This window comes from Tursiops truncatus, chromosome 4 (genome assembly GCF_011762595.2).
Source record: "Tursiops truncatus isolate mTurTru1 chromosome 4, mTurTru1.mat.Y, whole genome shotgun sequence".
Classification (NCBI taxonomy): domain Eukaryota; kingdom Metazoa; phylum Chordata; class Mammalia; order Artiodactyla; family Delphinidae; genus Tursiops; species Tursiops truncatus.
Window position 1 is genome coordinate 56,995,804 of NC_047037.1, and position 25,161 is coordinate 57,020,964.

At 35.5% G+C, this 25,161-nt stretch overlaps 1 protein-coding gene across 1 annotated transcript in view; it reads right to left on the reverse strand.

Moving 5' to 3' along the window:
* PEX5L (peroxisomal biogenesis factor 5 like) overlaps nt 1-25,161 on the reverse strand; it is a 190,307-nt gene that overhangs the window by 104,299 nt on the left and 60,847 nt on the right. The window contains exon 2 of the mRNA XM_073803922.1: nt 9,227-9,331. Within this exon, the coding sequence (XP_073660023.1) occupies nt 9,227-9,295 (69 nt within the window). The 5' untranslated portion in view covers nt 9,296-9,331. The remainder of the gene's footprint in view (nt 1-9,226; nt 9,332-25,161) is intronic.

The following is a 25,161-nucleotide window of genomic DNA, read 5'->3' on the forward strand; positions in this document are numbered from 1 at the left end:
TGCATGGATAAATGCTCTTTCTCTCTCTCTCTTAAAAAGCTCAAGTCACCTAAAGGCACACGCCCTTCCTTACATTTCCTTGGAATGCTTTTGTAGTGCATAACAAGTATTTTGAGAGAGTAGGAAGTATTGTTAACTGTACAGGTATCCAGTATATATGTTTGTGAAAATCTGTAGGTAAAAGAGATTTCTGTCAATTCAATTATATCTCCCCATTGGCTCGTTCTCTAATTTCAGAAATCTTTCAGTTTGATTTTTATTAGTTCTCATTATCAGTGGCAGCCAACTATTTACTTTCAGTTATTCTGCACCTCTTTGAATCCAAACATCCTTAAGTTCTGTTTCTAAGGGTAAGGGGAAAATTACACTTAAGATAACACAAGTGGTCAGTCCCTAAAAGAACTGTCTTAGTTTTTCGGGAGTTTTTATATTGGCCTTTCTTAAAATGGGCACAGTCAACTAGTTTTCTACTCGCTATAGGAAAAAGATGTGCCAAAAAATCTCTAGATTTTAAAATACTTATTTGCAAGGCTGTATTTTAAGAGACACATAAAATAACAAATGAAGTGTTTTGAAGTATTACCAAATCAAAATATTTTCTATGACTCACTTTCACTTCATTATTTCTCTGGCAATGTTAGTGGTATTATAGCTTAGAGCTTATGGACCCTGACAAGAGACCTAAATAATGGTAAATATGGGAAGAAAAAATGCAATTCTATTATTGGTGAAGGAGGAATATGGAAGCATTAGTGATTATTCGGGGACTGAAAACCAAGAGGCACCTTTGGTACTTTTACACATTCATGCTATTATCTTAACATGGATAAATCTCAGATCTTCACTGAAGTCTAAGATTTTGAGATAGAGTTGGCACTTTAATTTCACTCATATTAATTTGTACATGTTATCGAGGGTTCTAAGCATTAACAATGCTCATTTTCTTTTAATGTTCAAGTTATAGAGATAGAAAAATTTTCAATTATAAGTTTTAGTGTTACTATGTATAAAGACTCACAGATTTCTCTAAATTATCTGAGGTCTGTTTTGGTTGTAACCTATTTTTTGGGATGCTCCTTTAATCCATGAACAAAACTCTTGAGTTTCTTTGCATTTTGTTTTCTGAATTTGAACATTCTTGGGTATCACCCATCCTATTTATATTGAAATATTTTTTAATGTTGAGGGACTATGAGCTTCTCATGTTTTGGGGATAAAATATATTAGAAGTTTTGTAAATGCCATGGTTTATGCCAGCTCTTCGGAAAATGTGATTAGTTTTCTGGGATCTGTTTTTCATTTATAGGTAGCTCATGTAAAAACTGTGTTTATGCAATTTCTTAAAGACTCATACATTAATGTGTATTTCTTGGGAGAACTTGCCCTTTTAGCCATATATGCTTAGCATATTGAACCCATCTAGTATGATATCACCATGGTGATGTGGTCTTGATGTAGCAACAATGTCTACCTCCAGGCTGTGTCATTCTCACAGCTGTCAAGGGAGAGATGGATTCTGCTGTGCTATAAACATCATGAAAGATGAAGGTCACCATCAAATATGGCACCACACTATACTCATAGAATTTATTGTAACAGGCTTACATTTATTAAGTTGTGCATTCTGACTACTAGGTCTTATTGACCTAGGCTAAAGTGAAAAAGGCGCAAAAACTCAATACAACCAATACAACTTCAGCTTTAAAATACGTATGACATGTGTGTGATGTCATAACTCTTTTTGTTAGCCATTATTTCTCTGAAGAAGTCTGATGTTATTGATAGATAACTAAGAAAATTTATTCTCTTAGTCCTGGTCTTGAGAAATATCCATTATTATGTAAAAGGTACCTATGATTTATATTCCACAAAAGCCCCCTTATACTTTTTCTTTACTTTGGATACAATTAAATTCCTTTGCAAATAAAAGGACTAATAATTTATTTCCAAGTCATAGCTCTGTGAGTAGGTGTGTAGAATAGACCTAGATTACCTATGGTTTTAGAAGACCAGGGTATTAGATTTCTGTAGATATTTTTAATTGCAAACACTGAAAAATTAGTCTAAATTTGATAAAAGAATTCTAGAAAGTAAGACCTTTCCACATAAATATCTAAATGGAAAAACAAAGGACAGCCACAATTAATTGAAAGGCCTATCCTTTTAGGCAAGTCTGCTTTATCAGAGGTAATAGGATTTTTTTTTTTTGAGTCTCTCTCCTCATTCAAACCAAAGACTTATTTTCTAGGGAAAGCACTTCTAGCACTCAGATTTTCTCAGCATAGGAAGAAAAGAATACCAAAGAGGAGGTTATTCAGAGAGACCCTAGAGAGCCTAAGACTAAGTTGTGGCTTCTCCTCATAAGGTCTTTTCCACACCTACTGTCTTATTTGTGACCACACTTCACCCCTGGACTGGAGTTGTTCCCATAACATGTCTGTCCCGTTCCCATAACTGAGCTGTTCCTGTGACTTTCTTCCATAGATACAAATCAAAGAGTAAACTTCACATTACTTTCTGAGTCTGTGCTTTTCAAGCTAGAGCACCGTTTAGCTGTTGGGAAATGATGAGATTGGAGTGGGGATAGTGGCAGGGCTCAAGGGTGAAGAGGATGAAAGGCCAGATTTCAGATAGCATGGAAAGGTCATTTGGGAACTGAAGGTTTTTGGGTTTTGATTGAGATATGGAAGATGAAATAGGAGATATCATGAAAAAAATCTTTTGTTATTAACTCTGAGGTAAGAGGCTATGTCTTACTCATATTTATATCCTTCACAACTTCTAATAGAATGTTTTCATATAAGAGGGGCTCAATAAATGGCTACCAAATGGGACAGTGACTTTGCAGAAACTGAAGATATAAAAATATCTATCTCAAACAGTCCAATTTTGAACTGTATCTTCAGTCAGATGAATTTAAGAATCATTATTTTAGCCCTACTAAGTCCCATTTTATTTTTACTTGTATAGATAAGAATGGCTTTTCACATGCCTCCCTCCTGATTTTCAAACAAATTTATGGTTTTCCTATGGTGACTTGAGAATAAGCAAACCTTTTAGGTCATAAAGTAATATTGCAAACTGAACTGAATCCCCAAATAGTTCCCCTAAGCTTTACTCCCAAATTGTATGCCATTTATTCTGTCTTTATTCATTGGTAGGATAGAGCTTATTCACTTCATTTTAGAATTACTTCCTTCAGTTTGAAAATACTTTATGAACTTACCTCATTTCATCCTTCTGGCACAGAGTACATTGATGTTATAAAAATAATAAAAGGTGAGTCAAAAGGTTTCCAATTTTTTTTTTGAATAACTGAGTGGGAGTGATTGCAATTTTGGTCCAATCAGATGATCTTAACTAAGTTAAAATGACCCACTTCATTAGTTGCTAAGGCCTTTATTTCAACTTTACATTTAAAATTTTCTTTTATTATCCTTCTTTGTCCTCTTCTCAATATTTAGATTAGTTCAAAGGCCTTTCTAATGGTGACAGATTCTTATTTCTCTTTCAGGACCCCGTTCTATTGATACATTGTCTGGGAACCTTCTTCAGCTCTAGGCGGCAAGTGCCTTCTTACAACATCTCTGCGTTCCCATGCTTTACCCAATTTTATAACCTTAGTTTCACCTGTTTCCTCCCACTAGACTGTGATCTCTTTGAAGGTAGAGACCTTATCCAATTAATTTTTGTATCTCATAGTGGCAGTTTAATAAATGTTGACTGATTTTATACAGTCCAATTGAATGGTGAATTGTATAAAAGAATGATTGCATGGGCATCCTCAATTTCATATGGGGTTTGATCAACTCATAGGCCAGTGGTCCTCAGAAATGTTTACTAAATTCCTGGCAAATTTTAAACCACAAATCTAAGTCCATTTTCCCCCACTGTCACATCATTGAAATGCTTGGAAACCTAGAGGTATCTAAAGGAACATTCCCAAATGCAAGGCTTCTACCAAGAAGTCAAAAATGCCAAGAATGAATGCCTAACGAGAAAAATTGAAATAAAGGCATGGAACTGCCTCATTCCATCTTTGGAAGCAGGACATGGACCAATGCAAGTGGGAAGCCAGTGGTACAAGAAATAACACCACTACCTCACTCAGAGATTTTAAATCAGAGATTCAAATTTGGAGATTCTGAGACAAAGCCCTTACACAGTCAATGGACATGGAAATGAAAGGAAGCAGCAGAAGTAAGAAGACAGGTGAGAACTTGCATGTAGGAGCTTCTTGTCACTCAGAATTCAAGACTATTGATCCTTTACACCTTCCTTGTAATCACAGGTTGTAAATGAAATATTCAATCAAATGCCTTCAATTTACTTATGACTTAGTCAGACCGGTCAGTTGATGTGGCTAATAGTAGCCACCACAGGACAAAATTGCTTCTTATTTTATATCAATACTGTGTTTAGTGTTGAGCAGAATGCAGACAATATCATCCACCTTTAATGAATTATTGTCTGTTTTAAAACTTTGTCTAAAAATACATTTGCCTTAGTTCAACTTGAATTTACTTAATTTAAATGTTAAAAAATTAAATTATTATATGATCTAAGCTGAATATTTAACCAAGATGAAAGGAGAGTATTTTGTTTTTAAATACTGCCTGCTACTTAGGCTCCAGTGCATTAAAGATAGCTTTTTTTGTAACTTAAGTCTAAGTTTATTTATCTTTAAACAATATATTGCTTAGGTGTTTCATTAAAAAATATAGAGCTAAAGTTTGTGATAGCTCATATCACTATTAACTCCAAACCAAAATACATTTTAGGTGAGAAAACAAGGTCTGTATAGGATAATAACTGATTCTATAATTTTACACTTCAGATTGATGATCTCAATCTATTGTTTTAGTTTAAAGTAAAATATTGTTTTTATTTTGAAACATTTTAGTACTTAAAGAATAATTTTAAAAGTTAAAACACTGAATCGAATAAGCTAAAAAACAGTTGACAAATATCTCGTATTTGTAATGTTGATTAAAAAGTTTGTAAAAATATACCAGTCTTTTTATCTCATCTAAATAATAGAAAAAATAAGATTGTTTTTATATAAATAAAAACACAAATATGCTTTCAATAGACATATCTTTATGCATTTTGAAAATTCCTTTATTATTTGCACTCTCTTGATTAAAAGTACAATATATGTCATTGGTTAAGTAGGTTTTCATTCATAATTTTATAATTAAACTGTTTATGGCTTTATTAGTCCTATCCAAGTTTAGAAACGTGTGCAAAGCCCATCAAAATAGTCACCATATTAAAACTAAGTTGACTGACTCAATCCATTGAAAAGAGGAAACAACTGAAACATTACTATGCACCCCTTAGTATTCAGCCTTTGAAGGCTTTGTCATGGTAATTCTGCCACCCGACTGAATTAATTTCTTATGAGCTAATAGTACTAATGGCACTGCCCCATCCCCCAGTTCTTTATATGGGTCTCAGTGGATCTTCCTGTAAAGGATAACCATGTGATAATTTTCAACTCTTTGACTTGATCTAAATGTCAACCGACAACAAATATTTTCCTGACAGGATAGTTAGACATAAAAATGTGAATCTATTCATGGGGAAATGAACAAATATTATTGTTTACAGCTTGGATAGTACTAACATCAAGGCAGGAAGGAGAATATAATTAAAGCAATTGTTTCAAGTTAGTAACAGGAAACCCAAACAAGACTGTATTTAGCAGCCTTGTGAATGTTTTTCCAATCAAGGACATTACTTTTTTATCTTTATCAGACACAATATTAAATCAGTATCAAACTATAAGGGGTGGGGACAGATAGAAAAACAAAGCCTGAGTTAAAAAAAAATTCCCTTGACAAGAAGAGGTCTGGAACACATAGTTTTAAGACACTGTGCTCTATAGCAAAAAATGAATGGGCTATTCCTTACTTACAAAAGTACCAGGGGAGGTGGTTAAAATGAAAATTTCTGAAGGTTCCTTATGAGAGAAAAATATTCCATAGAGCCATTTCATTCTCATAAAGAAGAATAAAAATTTTTCTATGATATGCTCAATCTTCTGGCACATAGTTTTCCCTTCTAGCCTCAAACTGGATTTATTTATACCATTACAGTCTAGAGTAGTACTGTTCAATGGAAATATACCGAGAGCCTGGTAATTTTAAATTTTCTAGTAGCCACTTTAAAGATAGTGAAAAGAAACAGGTGAAAATAATTTTGATAACACATTTTATTTAGCCCAATATATCCAAAATATTATCATTTCAACATGTAATCAATATAAAAATTATTAATGTGATAGTTTACATTAGTTTTCTTTGGACTAAATCTTCAAAACTTGGTGTGTATTTTATACTTACAGCATATCTCAATACGGGGTATCCACAAAGCACTCAATAGCCACGTGTGGCTAGCGGCTACTGTAGTGAACAGCACAGGTCTAGAAAAACTCTTATTTCCTCCAAGACTTGATGGTTCACATATTTTTTCCCTTCAAAACTCTCATCAATGCACATTTGTTTCCATACTGTTTGACTTAAAGTTTGACTTAAAGTGTTAGTCTAGGACAGCATGAACTTGAACTGCTATGAAGAGCTTGACACATTGTTTAGCAAAGAATTAATAATTAAATGAAACAAAAAGAGCAATTCTCAGGGGTCCGACAATTTCTGAGTTCAGGTCACCTGGCCAACTCTTCTGTTTTGTTCAATTTGTTCAAGGTACTATAAATGACTTGACTGGAGTATGCTTGGCTAAATCTCTCTAAAAATGATCCTAATAATCACATAATACAAAAATGCTTCAATATAAACTATTCTACACTTACCAATCTGTGGAATGAACAGTTACTAAACAAATTAGGGACTCAGTGTTTCAAGGACTTATTCTGTATTTTATCAATTATGATTGTCCTGAAGACATTATTGAGAAAGCGGCAATTAGCTTCAGACATTTCTGGAATCTGTGAATGAGCAGCTGGCATCGACACACCAGTGATGAAGATGAGTCAATGTGTCCTGCAGTATGTAGCACTATGTCACAGGGGCTTTACAGGAGACATGGGACAGACATGTTTCAAGACACTAATACATTCACACAAGATAACGAGTAAGAATGTGGTATGGTACACAGATTGGATGCTGTGGTTGCCATGAGAAGTACTCACTTTTTCAGATCATTCTGCTGCTTTTTGGCTTGTGCATGCCACTGGTGCATAGCAGGGAAGAAGCCACTTGTGTATAGTGGAAAAAGTATATCAACTAATAAAACCACATTTGACTGAGAAATAATTGTATCACAGCTGTCACAGGATTAATTCCATAAGATTATCAATACAATAGGTGCATTGCATTTATGAATCAGAACTCTCCATTTGCTGATTCATAAACTAGTCACTATGCAACAAGAATATGATGCATCAAAGAAAGCATTGTATCATCTTCATGCAGTAAAATTGTAACTATTACCTCAAAAACAGTTAATGCAACATTAGACAGGGATTAAAGAAGGAACTTGGTACACACAAATGTTCTGAATATGAGAAAATGGTAATAATTACAGTTTCTTTTCTAATTAAAAAAATCAAAATTCTTATTTTGCATTAAATTTAAATTAAAGTTTAGGTTATAGTGGTAATTTTGGACATTTGAAAAGAATTACTGGAAAGCACATAGCAATGCATGGTTTTGAAGAAAAAGAATTTTGGGCACTAGAGCCTGTCCTAAATCGTGATGTCCTGAAATGATATGCTGCAGCACAACTACGCCAATTGCAAATTTGGATAGGTCTTACCTACTGATGAATATGGCTCTACCATTAGCCGAGAACTCCAAGTGGTTCTCACCTCCCATAACATTCTCCTGAGGAACTGTGGACTGTATATTTTGGATATGGATTCTACAAAGGCAGGAGATCAGTGTAAACCTGTGTATGTTTTACTATGTAAACTAAGTAAAGAATGGAGCCCTTGGTAAATATTAAGCAAATTTCTTTCCAACTGTTACTATGTGTCATTGGGAAGAAACATCTCCTCTTTTGGATTAAAACAAAAACCTCACAACATAAGATTATCCCAAAGTCCTGGGAATCTTTATAACTTTTTTATTATTCAATTTTGATGTTATATGTTATTATAATTTTCATTACTTACAACATAGTGTTTAGAATGAAATGAAACCACACATGTTGGCAGCAGCTGGGGATGTGATCTGATGATATTCTAAAAATAAGTTGCCATAATTTAGCTTTTGATATAAATGCCTTTCATGAGGAATTTAAATGGACATTTTTCTAAATCTAGACATGTTCATATAATTGGAACTGAATCACTGTATTTACTATTGCATTATGGAGAAAAAAAAGAAATGTTTAAGATAACAATCTAATCTAAATTATAAGATAAATGCAAGTAAGTAATTTTGCATTTAAGAATTTAAAACTGATAGTTCCACAGAGTGGTGATGAGTATATTATACATACATATGTATGTGGATTTTACAGGGTGTTTCAAAAGTCCCTGAGGACATACAGGATTCATTCTCAGTGTGTCTTTGCATACAAATGCAAATCTTTTTCTACACTTATTATGATAAATACTGAAAATGCCCCTCATGTGCTTTTAATAGAGACGATATTTTTGTTGTCAAGGTCACTAAGTGGAAGAGGGGCCACCAATGCCATTTTCTGCATGGAGACTCAGGGACTTCTGGCTCATTCCTGTAAATTAGTTATCCACATAAATATGTATAGACATACGTAGTATGCATAGTCACAACATAAATATATTTAACATTTAAGAAATTTTAGATATTCTACTGGTAAACTGACATATGTATGCAATATAAGTTGTATTTATTCATAGGAATTTGATTTTTTTTTTTTGGTTGTTGTTCAAATGTACCGTTAGCTTAATTGTTATTTCTTTCCCAAAGTTGTTAACAAGACTCCTTTATAAAGAAGCGACATGTTTTACTTGCACATATATTTTCTTTTTCTTTTTTTAACTAAAGTTTAGTAATGAAAATTAATATCCACGAATAAGTAACTAAATGATGGAATTTTCCTTTTTTTTTTTTAGCAATTTTGGTTTTCATTTTATATTGTATAATTGTTTCATTGAAACTGTGTTTTTAAAAAAATTGGATCGAGTTAATGTTTTTTTTTTTTCTAGTTAAGAATCACAATATCTGATATATTAACATATGTCAGCTTCCTACAGGAACCCTAAGGGTCTGCCCACCTGTGATGTCATAGTAAGGAGGGGCTTTTCTTCAGCAGACTCCTCCCTCGGTATCTCCTTCATCACCATGGCAACAGCCTTATCTGCCGCCCTAGAGCCTTTTCCCTATAACAGTGAAATCAACAATGACTTGTGTCAGGAGAAATCTTTAACTTATTGTTTATCACAAGATATTCTAATGTTTAAAGAGCAATCCAACATAAATGAAGAGGTAGTCTGCTGCAAGTGAATCTTGAGGCTTTTGGCTGAGGAGAAAACACACAAAATCTGAAAAAAGATTATTTGTGAACTTTTTAGTTAGCTACTTTTTCACCTTTACAGCTGACATATTACATTTAATTTTAACATAGTATTTTATATGTATAATATATTTTAAGGCAATTTACATGACATGACAATTTTTATAGTATTGATTTAAAAACATTATAGATTGCCTGTTATGTTCATTTAAAACTTATTCCTATATAATCCCTAAGTGTTTTGAATGGCAGTGAGGAGTCTGGATTAGGGATTAGGATCAGGGTCTCACTCCCACAGAGGACTTCTGCTCGGTGATCTCTGGAGTCTGTCATTTTTGAGTGGATTGGTCATAAAAAGTAAACATGTCATAAAACCTCTAAAAATTCTTCGGCAGCCTAACATCACAGGAATTCACCCAGCTTGTTTATTTGGGGGAGGTAGTATGAAAAAAATTTGCAACTCTCAATGTTCTTGAGATCAAATAAATTTAATAGAATTTTAGAAATGTCTTTTAATTGGAGAATCTCATAAATCCAGGTGTAAATAAAGGATGATTAATAATAGAGGCAATGATATACTGATATCTACAATTTTTTGGCCTTATACAAGCATAACTATGGACTGTAAAGGGGTAAGTTGGTTTTCTGGGGTTTTAGTTTACCAGATTATTAAATTTTTGAGAGTAGACAGGGCATAAGGGAAAAAAACAAAAAACAAAATATCACCTTCCCAACCCAATTAGCAACATCTCATACTATGTAAAAATTAAATAATCTTTAAACACTTCAAAAACAAAACCTTCCATTTTCTTTGGTCTCTGGGCAGAGCCTCTCTGGAGAAAACAACCTTATACTAAGTGTACACGTGAATATCTGTGTTGTAAATCTACTTAAAATACAAATGTAGCACACAGAGATATAGGCAAAGAAACAAAAATGGGCATATGAGGGTCCGTTGTCTGAAAGGGAATTAAGAGCTATGGTCACAATTAACTCCAGAGGTTAATAAATCTTGATAGTCTCTATGCAACTAAAGAGGATAGAATTACATTATTATCTTTGGTTTGCACAGGGCTTTAAGTATTTAAAAAGTAGGTTGACTCTAAGAAGCAGAACATTGTCCATTTGTTCAGGCATTGCCTTTCTAAAATGTAATGAGTGGCAGCTTTTATTTATGGGAACAAAGAAAAACTTTCTGTATAGTTACTACATTTAAAAATGTGTGAATCTCTTTACAATGCTGAAAGTTTGTTTCTTTGGTTTGTAACTTAAAAACTAGCATTATTGAATGATAATGTGATATTTCTATGATAGAAAATCAACTATTAGAGATTTTATTCATCAGATATAACAGTGGTAATTTTCTTATGTGTTCTGAAAAGTTTATATGGGCACAATCCTTAGATTAACTGAATTCTGGAAGAATAAAGGGCAACAGTGATTCACTGCATACAAATTAGGGTGCATAATGATCCAGGTTTTTCCTTTAATGAAGCAAGGTCATCTTCCTAAAATAGAGATACATACAGTTCTGAATTCTGGGAAAAGATTTATGGCACTTTTAAACTATTTGACATTTTTTCAAAATATAAAAATTATTTGGATAAAACATTACATAGTGTAAGCTCAGTATACCTTTATAAGCTACCCTCATTGACAGACTATATATAGTTTAACAAATATTTTTGCAGCTTATTTTTTTCAAAAGAGCAAAATCATTTGTGAAGAATTCTTTCCATGCTCCAAGAGGTTTAATAATATAGCAATAAACAAAATGGCATGCTTATATTTAAATTCCTAATATATTTTTTAAAACATATCTAATGTTACAAGGTAAAATTTAAAAAATAATGATTCAGACTCTTTTCTTGGGCTAAGAAAAAAAATCAATTGATAAGCATCTCAAAAAATTTCAGGTCAATATTTCAGTATACCATTTATTTGAAATGCTACCAATCTATAAACTACGTATAGGTATTTTTCACATGTGCAACTATAATAGCTAGAATTAGCAACGGACATGCCATTTCACTAAAACAAAAACAAAAGAAAACAAAAATTAGTCCTTTCATGCTGAACTCTAGAACAAAGCAGTGGTCAGCTAGAAAGGATGTATAATAAACACATGCGGTGCTTTTTATTTCTTGCAGAAAAACCCACCAAAGCCAGGGTCAGGTCACTTTTTTGAAGACAGTGCCACTTTTTCTTCAAGGTTACACCTACTACCTGAAAAGAGTCATGACACCCAGGTTAGTGCCTGCTAGCAACTTTTTTGCTTTACAGCCTTTTGGCTTTTGAGTTATTACCCCATGAGCCTCACTGTTTCACAAGTGTGGTATAGTCCGAGAACAGAGCAGGAAGGTCGGCCACGTGACATCTCCATGGTGTCTAAAACCACTGCCAAATCACGTGAATGCACTCATATATCAAACCAAGATTTTCCCCAGATTGTATTGCCACCTCCACCTGGTACCTTAAAATCAAGCTGTGTCATTTTTGACTTGTCCATTTATCTTGTGGGATAATGCTTCTAGAATTCAGAACCTGTCTGATAACTGAGCTGGCAATTCATGAAACTATACAACTTGGCTTATCAGCAGCTCTTCAGGGCTGACAGTAATTCAACTGTGCAGGTTTTTTTTTTTTAATTCAGTGTCTTAAAACATTGTAAGAAATATGTACACATAATTATCCATAGTTCAAGCTCAATTTTCTAAATAGAACTACACCATAAGGTCAATATTAATCTATTATTTGAAACATCACGAAGACAGCAAAAAGGAAATATACACTGACTACACACTCAAGCATATAAATGGATTTAGATTACATTAAACCGGTATGCTTCTAAATATGTCATTCTAGCCACAAGAGAATAGTGAAACTTTACCAGTTGATTATCGCATTATGACACCCTCTAGCAATTATTTCAGCCTATTTCTTTTCAAATAATACTTCAAAATCACCTTTGCCCACTTCCTTATTGAATCTCTTGAGATGTTTTTGACTGTTTAGAAAACAGTATCAGCATAAAGGGAAACATCTCTCTTTTTTTGTGATTTGCTGTAGAAAATTCTTTGATTTTTTTTTTTTTTTTTGCGGTACGTAGGCCTCTCACTGTTGTGGTCTCTCCCATTGTGGAGCACAGGCTCCAGACGCGCAGGCTCAGGGGCCATGGCTCACGGGCCTAGCCGCTCCGCAGCATGTGGGATCTTCCCGGACCAGGACACGATCCCGTGTCCCCTGCATCAGCAGGCGGACTCTCAACCACTGTGCCACCAGGGAAGCCCAATTCTTTGATTTAAAAAAAAATTCTTTTATCATTTTGTTTCTTCACAAATGAAATATATAAAATAGTAGCTTTTCTAACAAATAATAATTCTTGCGAATAATCTTTTTAATTAATTTCTATTATAACACCAGGCATAAATGAATGAAACACAGAGTGTAGCAAGTGACACTAACATTTATTAAGAAAACTCAATTTTGGCCCACTTCTTCTTCTTCTTCTTTTTAAAATATAGAACATAAGAAACAGAGTAGAAAATATTGCAAGTCACAGGATCTTCTCAGGCTGGATACCAGGCTGTGAAGCTATGAGGTATCCTCAGATGAGAAGGTGTGGCCTCTAGGCCTGTCTCACAGGGAAGGATCTAACCTATTTAGAGAAGTTACTGTGTGCTGAGCACTCTGCTGGGTGTTCTGCATGTTTTTACTTGTTTGATCTAATGAGAGCCCTATGGCATAGGTATTACGGTCTTTGCTAGACATTTTTGGGCTTTGAGGCTCAGAGATGGTGTGATTTGACCAAGGCCTCAAAGCTCAGCCCAGACGGGAACCTGTGTGCCTGTGTGCTTCCTTCTCTACCACACTGCTCTCTCTCCATCCAGCTTTGTTAGGGGTGGGAGGGCTCTTCCACTCTGCCCTCATCAACTGCCCTAAATGGAGGGTTTCCAATGGTATCACCCAAGTTTGGGGCAGCAACCACTTCTCAGTATAATTGCACAGTATGGATCTAAGCAGATATTTTGGAGAAATATTTTCTTTAGTCTGCAATGGTCAATAAGAATCAGCCATCCATTCTTCACTCATGAGCACATTTCTAACAAAATGTTTTCGTTTCTCCTATCTTCTTAGAAAATGAACCTAACATTTCACATACAATTTTTCCTGTTCTGTAGATCTTAATAGGCTTATAAGCTTTAGCGTCTCTCCAATTATTATTAAATGCTAACTCAGTGCCATGAAATGCCATCTTTACTAGGATTTTCCTGAGATCTATTTTGGTTGTTTTTTTTTTTTTTGGTTGTTGTTGTTGTTGTTGTTTTTGCGGGCCTCTTACTGTTGTGCCCTCTCCCATTGTGGAGCATAGGCTCCGGACGCGCAGGCTCAGCGGCCATGGCTCACGGACCTAGCCGCTCCGCGGCATGTGGGATCTTCCCGGACTGGGGCACGAACCCACGTCCCCTGCATTGGCAGGCGGATTCCCAACCACTGTACCACCAGGGAAGCCCCTGAGATCTACTTTGGACACATGAAATAAAATAAGTAATTTCAGAGCAACACAGTCCATTTGTAAGCAATTTTCTAGTTGCAGATTCTATTACTGCTACTATGCAGTTTGTAACTTAAAAATTATTTTTATTATTCTTAATCTATCGACAATAATACAGAGGCTCTTTATCAACGATATTAAACAGAAGAAACGGAGATAAATTAGGGGAAGAGTAAAAGACTACAATACTAGACATCTCTGCTAACCCTAAATTAGCTAATATATGAATTTAAATAACAGTCTTCCTTTTGTTATGATTGTAAAATTAATATATGCTATTGCCAAAAATTGAGAAAAAACAGAAACAAGAAAGTTAAAATAGCAACCCTAACATTTTCATGCATTTTCCCCCCAAACTTTATATTTACAATATTGGAGATTAAACAGTTTTTTTAGGATGACTGTTCTAAGGAGAGACAAAGTACAATCAAGTTTACAAATGTGAATGTATTGAATATATTTCTTCATACATACATACATGTAAGCAAATACCTGCCATTTAGATCATTTTAGCAACACTGTTTGAAATGAAATGATATTCAGTATTGCATATGCTGAAAAATTATATATCTCATAAATTCCAGACCCTGAACTTAACATGCACCTGCGGGAAACTGGCCACAAAAAGGCTAATTTCTGATGGCTATTCTCGTCTCTCATGTGCAGAGCCAGGATAACCTTCTTTTACTGGGGAAGGTAAATGTCATGATAAGTGTCATGCTCTCTTCAAACTTCTCTTTCAACATGGGAAAATGTCAGATCAATGTTCCATGAATGGTGGCGATCTTTGCCTACCATATTATGTCTTCTCCTAGTTGTGTGTTCCTGTAGATTTCTTCCAAGGTAGAGTAGGGTTCAAACCATGCTTGTTCTATCATGGTAACATTTAACTCATCTCCGCCCCCAACAGAATGTTTTGTAAATTTTAAAGGTGGTACAAATAGAACTAAATCTAAATCAATCCTTGGTTCTAAACATCCTGAAGGAAGCACAGATCTAGACGTAAACAGTTGGGAAGCATGGATGGAATGCTCTCTTTTCTTAACTAGCAATTCATATGAGGAATTGAAAAATCATATGAATTCATCATTGGTTCAGTGATCTCTTTATAGCTGGAAATAATATGATTACTGATTCCTTAATAAGGGTAGTCAAGTTGCAGTAAGGAAATTGATGCCTCTAGTTAAAATAATGACACACGGCATTTAAAAGGAAGACATCTAGTTGATTCTCTGTGTCTTCCTCTCTTACTTTTTTTTTTTTTCCCCTCCAGCATTGTTTTTCCCAGATGACTCTCCAAACCATCACTTTTGCAATGAAATCTTCTGAGGTGAATGAGGACTGATTCTAATTACATTCTACCATATAACTCCTATGCCCTCGGTTTGTGTTATGTGCTATTTGGCACTTTTTGTTGTGTGTGGTGTATGTGTATGTGGTGATGGGAGAGTCGTGGATAACAATCTCTTTAATTCTAAACCTCCACACATGAAAGTTGCTGCGATTCCACACCCCCCGCATGCACACGCACTGTCCTTGGCCTGAATGATTGGTGTAGGGGGTCTTTATGACTCTTAAAGGCCCTCAAACTTTTGCCTTCATGGGCCCCTTCCTCCATAAAAAAAATGTAGAAGACTGTATTTTATGATAAGCTGTATCAAGAAAAATATAATCTAGACTGAATTTATTATTACACATTCATTATTTTAATAGTCATTTAGGGGGTTCTGATTTTAAGAAAGATACAATTAAAACAATTTTATGGGTCCTTAAGAGTATCTTGGGCCCTCTGAACTGTGTCCACTGTGCTGGTGCATAAGGTGACCCTGGGTTTGTGTCTTCTCCATAGTCAGTGTGGTGTTCCTGGGGCTGCTCTCTCTCTCAACTCTGGGTAGTCCATTTCGGCAGCCCCTGCTTCCATCACCTCATCAGCACCTCCACAGCAGCTGTTCCTGCCCTAACAGCCCCCCTTACCACCACTGCTGCTCTTACTATTTTTGTTCGCATTCAGGGAGTCTCCCCTAACAGTACTTACCAATCATAATGGGTGCCCAATCAGTAGCTTTCATCCTGTAGTTCTTAAAACACCCTCAGAAAACCTGGAACATTTAGGCCTGAAGCAGAAAACACTGGTGTGTAAAAGTGATGTGACTCTTAAAATGTGGTCTCTCCCTCAGAAAATAGGCCTAAGCACTTCAGTCTCTCCTGTCTCAGGGTGTGTTCCTGACCATCCAGGAGCACTTTTGAGGAAGTTGAGTCCACTTCTATCTCTACTTTTATTTAAAAAAAAACAGCCCTCAATGACCAGAGTCACCAGCTGGTCCCAAAGCACCCCTTGTCATTTTCTCTAATTTCACAGTGGGTCACTTGAGGAACAGGATTGCCGGTACCCAAAATTCCTGAGTTGTGCCTGGAGATTAAGCTCCTCCCAGGGACCTTGTTATAATCCTTTATTTTGTAAAATGTTCTGTGACTGTCTCATCAATGAAACTACCTTGTGCGAGCAAAGATTGTGCTCGATTCTTTTGAACTACTTCGCGTTATTTGGTATAGTGATAGACACTCAAGTCCACTCAGTAAATACAAGTAACTATTAAACACCTTTTTCACGTGAAGGTACTGAAATCACGTAATATGGCCAACTCTGACAGAATGTGATTTTGAATTACATAAAAAGTCTTAGACATTTAAAGAAATGAAATTGTTTCAAAATCTAAATAAAATTTCATTAACATTAATAAAATGTTACCAAGTAAAGATGCTTAAAATGGACTCTGAAGGACAGATAAGACTTCTTTTTAATTAACAAGATCCATTTATCCACAATTTACCATTTGTTTGTTCTCTGGAGAAGGTTAAACATTCCCCATCTCACTCCCACCTTGTCCCCAGGCATATTTACTCTGTTTGCTTAGCAAGCTTTCCTGACAAATGGTCAAAGTCACATCACTCACTGTTCACTTATCTATAACCAGTTCTCAATTAGTGAAGTTTTACTATCAGGCTTACTCTGATTATCGTGGCTTTAAATTACTTGGGACCTATTTTGCCTTAATATTGAGTTTCTCTATTATGCACCTGGAAGCAACTTTTGCCACCTAAAATGGTCTGGTTTGAAAAAATTGTTTTCTTTTGACCTTGTCTGGCTTACGCTGAGGATGACATAAATAATACATATTCAATAATTCAGAAGTAATGTTTAATTTCTGGTATGATACGTTTTCCTTTCTGGTATGATAAATCCCAAATTTGTTATTTATATTTATATAAATATATTTATGTTTGAGAGGCCTTTGATGATTGTGTGAAATATGTAACCCAAAAAATGCAATGGTAATTAGAGGCTTACTTTTGTGATTTTCAATTCCTTGTTAAATACCTCAGATGATTTGCAAAACAGGCATTTGGGGGAGGGGGGTTATTTTTAAGCAAAAGGAAAAAGACTGAAAACACAAAGTCCTAAAGATTACTTTGTAATTTTTTTCTTTTCAAAAAATATCCTCCCAAATACAAATACTCCAGACTACTTGTATCTTACTTGCACAAATGGATACATATCCAACCCTTAAGAGAAAGTAAGGTGTTATGAGAATCATTCATCACCAGCATAAATAGTTGCTGAAATTCTGCTGAATCAGTGGTGTTTGGTGCATAGGGAGAGGTGAGACATGGCCTCTTTCTGGGAGGGGTTAGGAGAAGAGGTATTGAGGTCTGGTTTCTAAGTGCTTGAAATTAGCCAAGGTGGTATAGTATACAAGATAGTAAAATGTGGAAGGATAGTGGTGTGGAAACTTGGGAGGAACCATGTACAAAAAATCGGTTTCTTTATCACTCCCGTCTTTTCCACATATTCTTGATTGGAAAGTTTTGCAAAGAAAATATAACAAATAAGAATCCCTGTAGATAAATATGTGGTTAAGACAATGAAAGAGTTCCCTTGAATTGATTTGATTACTGGTGAAACTCTTTTTCTTATCGGTGATTAGATGCATCCCCCAATGTCTTGCCCCTAGTAAGTAAAATCTATTTACCAAGTAAAAAACCAAGTCAGAAGAAAGAATTCCATCCCCCTAACAAATTAGAGGCCTTTCAATATTGACTATTGTTATCTTAGAGCAAAGAAATTGAATCCCACCTCTTTTAAAAAATAGATGTGGGGCTTCCCTGGTGGCGCAGTGGTTGAGAGTCCGCCTGCTGATGCAGGGGTCACGGGTTCGTGCCCCGGTCCGGGAAGATCCCACACGCCACGGAGCGGCTGGGCCCGTGAGCCATGGCCGCTGAGCCTGCGCGTCTGGAGCCTGTGCTCCGCAACGGGAGAGGCCGCAACAGTGAGAGGCCCACGTAGATGTAAAGACCATGTGGTAAATATATTGTTACCAAATTTTTGAATTTGAGATAGCAAATTCAAAAATACATACACTGTGTCCATTTTCCTTCTAGAGGAGGGCTAGTAACTAGTGAACTTGAATTCCCCTTTATGAATGTTTCAGGCAAACTCTATTACTAATTTATGAATAAGAGTTGTGGACTTGGAGTCTGACTACTCAGTAGCCTTCTTTGTATCTTTCCTCATTTTCTGGCAGGTGCAAGTTTTTTACCAGCTTGTTCTCTAGTCACCAAATGCTCCAGTTTTGTTGATATAACTTAGGAAAACTAAATTACAGAAACTAGGCTAAATTCACAAGCTACTAGCCAAAAAGGTCTCAGCTAAGGTACTCCACCTGCCTGACTTCCCTGAAACAGTTCTAAGAGAGAAGCTGAGGCTCTGGGCATTTCTATTCTAAAATTCTGGATCAGACTCTGGCATCTCTTCTTATATTGATAGTCCTCTGGGGGGTCATTGGCAGTGTGTGAGTTGGATCCTCCCTCATGCCTTCTGGTTCCTTAAAAGGATGAACAGTCTTTCTCACTCTGGGGAGAGGAGTTAGGGAAAGTATGGAGAGACACTGGAGTGATGAGCCTCAGTCACTGTGTGGCCATGCGATTAACAGCTAATGGAGCCGGTGTAGCCTCCATGGTCAATGGAAGGGGAAGAAGGATTGCATGGTGTGGCCTGCTGGCACAAATACCAGGACTGGAGTCAGAAGACCAGAGTTTCAAGTCCCAGCTCTTTTATAAATTATTCTCTCTAAGGCTTCATTTTACCTTCTGAAAACTATATTAGAAATATTATATTTACTATAGGATAGAAATACTATATTTCTATTTCATAAATTTATGAGAGTTAAGTATGTATGAAAGCACTTCCACAATGCCTGGCACATGGTATGTACTCAATAAATATTAATTGACTCTGAATGGTTACTGCTGAACTCATAGACTCTGTGGGCTAAGTGTCCTTATGAAGTAGGTAGCAAAAGATACAATATTATGTTTGTGAGATTCATCCATGGAGTAAGTAGCAATAGTTATCACATTCTATCCACTGTATAGTATTTCATCATCATTTCAGTACATACCACAATTTATCCATTAAACCATTGACGGATATTTGGGTTGTTTCTAGTTTTTGATTATTACAGAAACCACCGTAATGAACTTGAGTTTAGAAGCCATATGGAATGTAAGAGGAGCCATAGGTATGAAAGCAGTAAAGAGATTTCAATAACAGCAACAGAGGCAGAGAATAGTCACAGTATGGATAGGAGACCAGGCTTGGGATGACCTAAATCAAAACCATACGACCTAGCAATCCCACTACTGGGCATATACCCTGAGAAAGCCAGAATTCAAAAAGAGTCATGTACCACAATGTTCATTGCAGCTCTATTTACAATAGCCAGGACATGGAAGCAACCGAAGTGTCCATCGACAGATGAATGGATAAAGAAGATGTGGCACATATATCCAATGGAATATTACTCAGCCATAAAAAGAAATGAAATTGAGGTATTTGTAGTGAGGTGGATGGACCTAGAGTCTGTCGTACAGAGTGAAGTAAGTCAGAAAGAGAAAAACAAATACCGTATGTTAACACATATATATGGAATCTAAAAAAAAAAATTGTTCTGAAGAACCTAGGGGCAGGACAGGAATAAAGACTTGAGGACATGGGGAGGGGGAAGGGTAAGCTGGGACAAAGTGAGAGAGTGGCATGGACATATATATGCTACCAAATGTAAAACAGATAGCTAGTGGGAAGCAGCCGCATAGCACAGGGAGATCAGCTCGGTGCTTTGTGACCACCTAGAGGGGTGGGATAGGGAGGGTGGGAGGGAGACGCAAGAGGGAGGAGATATGGGTATGTATGTATCTGTATAGCTGATTCACTTTGTTATAAAGCAGAAACTAACATACCATTGTAAAGCAACTATCCACCAATAAAGATGTTAAAAAAAAAAAAGGACTTATAAGGCAGAGAAATCAAGGCTCCAAAGCAAGGCCAGGATGCTGAATCTAGCCACTAGAGGTAATGAGAAACCAGTTTCTAATGAGTTGAGATTAGTAACTGTTATGGTCTGAATTGTGCCCCCTCAAAATTCATATATTGAAGGCCTAACACCCAGTAGCTCAGAATGTGACTGTATTTGGAGACAGGGTCTTTATTAAGGTGATAATTAAGTTAAAATGAAGTATTAGGGTGGGCCCTAATTCAATATGATTTCTTCTAAGAAGAGGAAGTTAGGACATAGAAGGAAGACTATGTGAAGACACGAGGACAGCCATCTATACACTAAGGAGAGGCTTCAGAAGAAGCCAATCCTTCTGACACCTTGATCTCAGAATTCTAGTCTCCAGAACTGTGAGCAAATAAATTTCTGTTGTTTAAGCCACCCAGCTTGTGGCACTTTGTTATGGACATCCTAGTAAACTAATACAATAATGAAAAAACTACCCATGATTACAAAGTAATCTTACTTTCGTACCTCAATAAATTGTTTAGAAACATCGAAAGACAATTCAGTTACAGGTCTATTTTAAGCCTTCTCAGTTCATTCCTTTTGCGATTTCTAATCTGATAAAAAGGACTTTGTGGATATTGAAAATTATAAATTTTGAACCCAGGTGGCCAAAATTGGCCACTATGGTGATATTCCATCAGGGACTATGACCTACTTGTCAGGGAGTGTTACCTAAAAGAAATTCAGATGAAGATTGTGCGTGGAGTGGTCAGCCAGTGCCAATAGGAGCTGTGTGTTGGTCCCCAAACTTGAATTGAGATTTTAGCGACAACATGTAGAAGTGAGAACTCAATATACACGAATAATTTTAAAAATCAGCAAAATCCCATTAGCTGAGTAAATTATTTTCCATATGTATTTGGGTTTCTACAGTATCTGAAAGAACTATTTATTATTTTGAAAGAGTAATTTGATAAGGCAACACTATAATGAAATGTAAAAGCTAATGGACTTCCCCTAACAATAGAAAAACAAGGCAAATCTGGATCTGGCTCATTCAGGTAGCAGTTGCAAAACTCCAAGGTACCATTAGATTGCTGATGAATTCACAGACTGTGTTACATGCTCTAGGGTTGACAATGGTAGGGCCCTAATATGGTAGGGCCATATTAGGAAATCTATTCAACCAAAGTTATATAATCACAATAAAAAAGATGACCTTCAACTTTCAAAGTCTAAGAAAGGATTCAACAATAGAAGACCTTAAGAGTGTTAAAACATTTCTAGCAGTTCTAAAAGTACATATTTCTACTAATGAGTTCACTGGTTTGTCTGATGAATTACAAATTGACACCATATTCATATCTTGTTTCTAAATTCTGAAGGACTAGAACCTTCAGACCATTTGGTGGACCATTGAGTTCATGGAGGTGTTGAGTCATTTCTACACCCTACTTTAGGCAGATTACCTATATCGCCTATACTGGAAATATGTCTTTAATCTATGTCCCAAGTCACTACAGGCAAAAGAGTGATTTGATAATATTAATTTTAAATTGCCAACGAAGTTTTTCTCAATCTCCTAAAGAAGGATTCTCTGCTATCCCTTACATTTTCTTCCTCCTGAATATGAGATATATATCAAAATAGATTAAATTAACATTTAAAAGAGATCTGGCCTGAACTTATTTCAACCTACTAAATAATACATTATGATCTATTAGTTTCAAAGATAAAAGCAACTACATGATAGTGATATTTCATTAGACAGATTGAAATTGATTCTAATTCTAGATAGATGTTATGTGTATAGAAAAAAATTAATTTCTTTAAGATCCTAGTTTTTCCCACATCAACATATGCCAGAGTTTATTAAGCTTTTAAAAGGTTCCCAGAAAGTATAAAAGGTCTTAGATTCTCCACTTAAGTTATTCCTCCAAACACTAAATTGAAGAAAGCTCAAAATGGTTTAAATCTATCAAAATTTGTCTGAAAATTTACCATGACTCTTCCCTCCTCCACAGATTAACAATATCACACTATTTCCTTTTAGCCACTTATAATCTGTTCAGTTATAGTAAAACAAAAACCTAATTAACCAGTATCCTCAATTAATATTTCCAGAAAATGTCATGTTTAGAAGAAAAAAATAATTTACAAACAAACAACCTCATTTGAAGGATACTAAAGATTCCAAGTTATGCCCCACAGTCAGTATATATTCAGCCCATCTCTGACAATTACATTTGGGTACCACTCTGTAAGGAAAGATGCACTGAGTAATAGCCCTGAGGACAGTAATGTCTCCATTCTTCAAAGAAAGAATTAGGTATAGTGTTATTGTACTTAGTAATACAGAAAGAAGCATTAATACATTTTAGAAAGATGTGCCACTAAAAAAGTTTTTTTTCCCCTTTTGGTCAATCTTGATGCAATGAAAAATTTCAATTAATAACAACACTCAAATAGCTCTGAGTGTTCTGGTTAATTGAAACCTTGTAATATTTCACTAGACTCAAAAACACAAAGACTTCTTTTTAATTTCTTATACTTAAACACGCTTTTCCTCAAATGTCAACACCAAAGTAATAAAAGATCAGTTATTTTAAAGGCTTACTTCCTGTTTTTTTCCCTTAGTCCATCACAGATCACAGTTGCTTTTAGTTGTGACACATACATGTATGTCATATATGTTCTGTCATACCTAAATATATATATTATATATGTTATCTATTACTATATCTATATCCATATCTATATCTATATCATGGCTAATTTATGCAACTGAATAAAAATGTTAGATTCATTTTCTAGTCTTATTTCCACCTATAATAAACATTTGTTGCAAATGTCTTTTAAGAGATTTTAAATTTCAGTAAAAACCTTACTGCAAATGTCTTTTAAGAGATTTTAAATTTCAGTAAAAGTATAACATACTTTGTTGTAGAACTTGTGTATTAAAGTCATCAAAATTTAGAAATTCCAGAAATATGTTTTTCTGCTTGACCTTTCCAACAACTTAAAAAAATTTTTTCAGTAGGCTTAGAGTTAAGCTGACATTTTCTCTGAAAAGTGAGAATGAAGTTGTTTGCATTTTTACCCACATTTAAAAAAAAAAACACGCTTATTTTCTTAGAGAAGATTTAATTGGAAATAGAAATATGTTTTTTTTTTTTTTTAGAAATATGTTTCTTGACTTTGGATATTTTAATATCATAGTGGTTTCAGTTATGACAACAATAATACAAACTATGTCACAGTAAACAAAGAAAGTGACTGATACTTTTTGAAAGAATTTAACTTGGATTTCTCTATTATGGAACTTATTGTCTATTTAGGTCTCTTTTAACTAGTATTGTAAAATTTTACTCATTTATTTGTTTTAGTTGAAATTCTGTGAAGGTTTATAGTTTTATTTAAAAATCATATCATACCATGTCAATATTTTTATCTTTTTCCCCTTCTCCAAAATGAACAATGAAATTAGGTACTTCATATGCTGGGATCTTTTATGAATGTGGTTTCTCTCTATATGATATTTGTGACTGCAGAGGCAAGAGCAAGAGCTGACAAAAAAACACAGACTGGATCTTTCATTTGATTAGCCTGGGTTTCAGAAAGTTGATGTCTCAAGTGCAAACATGGTTCAGAATGTCAATCTTCCTACAGGGCATCAAATTTCAACAGAGGACAGTCCAAATTGTAAGAGTTGCCTGGCATCATGAATGTTTTTGAGAGAAGGGGCTCTTTGTGACTGTGTCCCTCCTTAGGTCTGCAGGATCCTCTTCCATCACTTCCTCTCCTGCAGCTCCCTTCTTACCAGCTCTTCTGGGCCACTCCCCACGCCAGTGAAGGCTGTATGGATGCAAGTTTCTGCATCTCTACAGAGACTGTTTTCTTCACTTGGAATTCCCATCTCTTCATCTCTACCTGTTGAATTCCATGTATTCTTCCAGATCCCGTTCAATGACGATTTTTTCTTTCCTTGAAGTCTAGACTTTGATCTCCCTGAGACTGGACACTGAGTCTCATATTCTGCTTTGTGTTGCCACAAGCGCAGTGTCTTGTGGGTAGAGGGGTGCTAAATGAAGGCTCGTTGAGTGAATGAATGAATGAAGGCATGGGTAGATGGATAGATGATATATAGTCCTATCTGCCTAAGACTTCTTGAGGTTTCTCCTAAACCTGGGTTACAGCAGTATGACACTACCTCCTTCACATACCCCTCTACCACTAAGCAGAAACTGGCAATTTCGCCTTGTGGCTAAGAATTTAATGGCATCCTTACCCGTGATAATTAAAAACCCTTTGATCTCACTGTAGTAGCCAAGGCAAAGGCTCTTATGAGTTTATGGCTCATCCATGGGCTCTTTTCATATTTTCTGCAAATCCCTTTGTGGAGGTGGTGGAAATCACATTTACTTTGGATTAAAACAGTAGGAATTTGAAATAGGGAGAAAGGAGAGAAAGAAGATTGTCTAAAAAAACTCTGCATAACTAAAAAAAAACTTGGTGGCAATTTAGTCCTCTCTTCTACCTCCTTCCCCTTCAAGTTACAACCCCAAACTTCCAGTGATATCTGCTGGAGACCCAGATACCTTCTGTAAGATGCTTGTAATTGAGGAATAGATATTCCACATGTTCCACACTCATACTGACAAGGTGTGGAAGAAGGAGAGAAAACAGAGAAGTGACTTGTATGTTTCGCTCTGTACCACATATGAAGAGCCCAGAACAGTGCCTGACACAGAGTAGGTTGAATGAATTTTTAAAAATCCCTCTGATAAAGCAGGAGCAGGA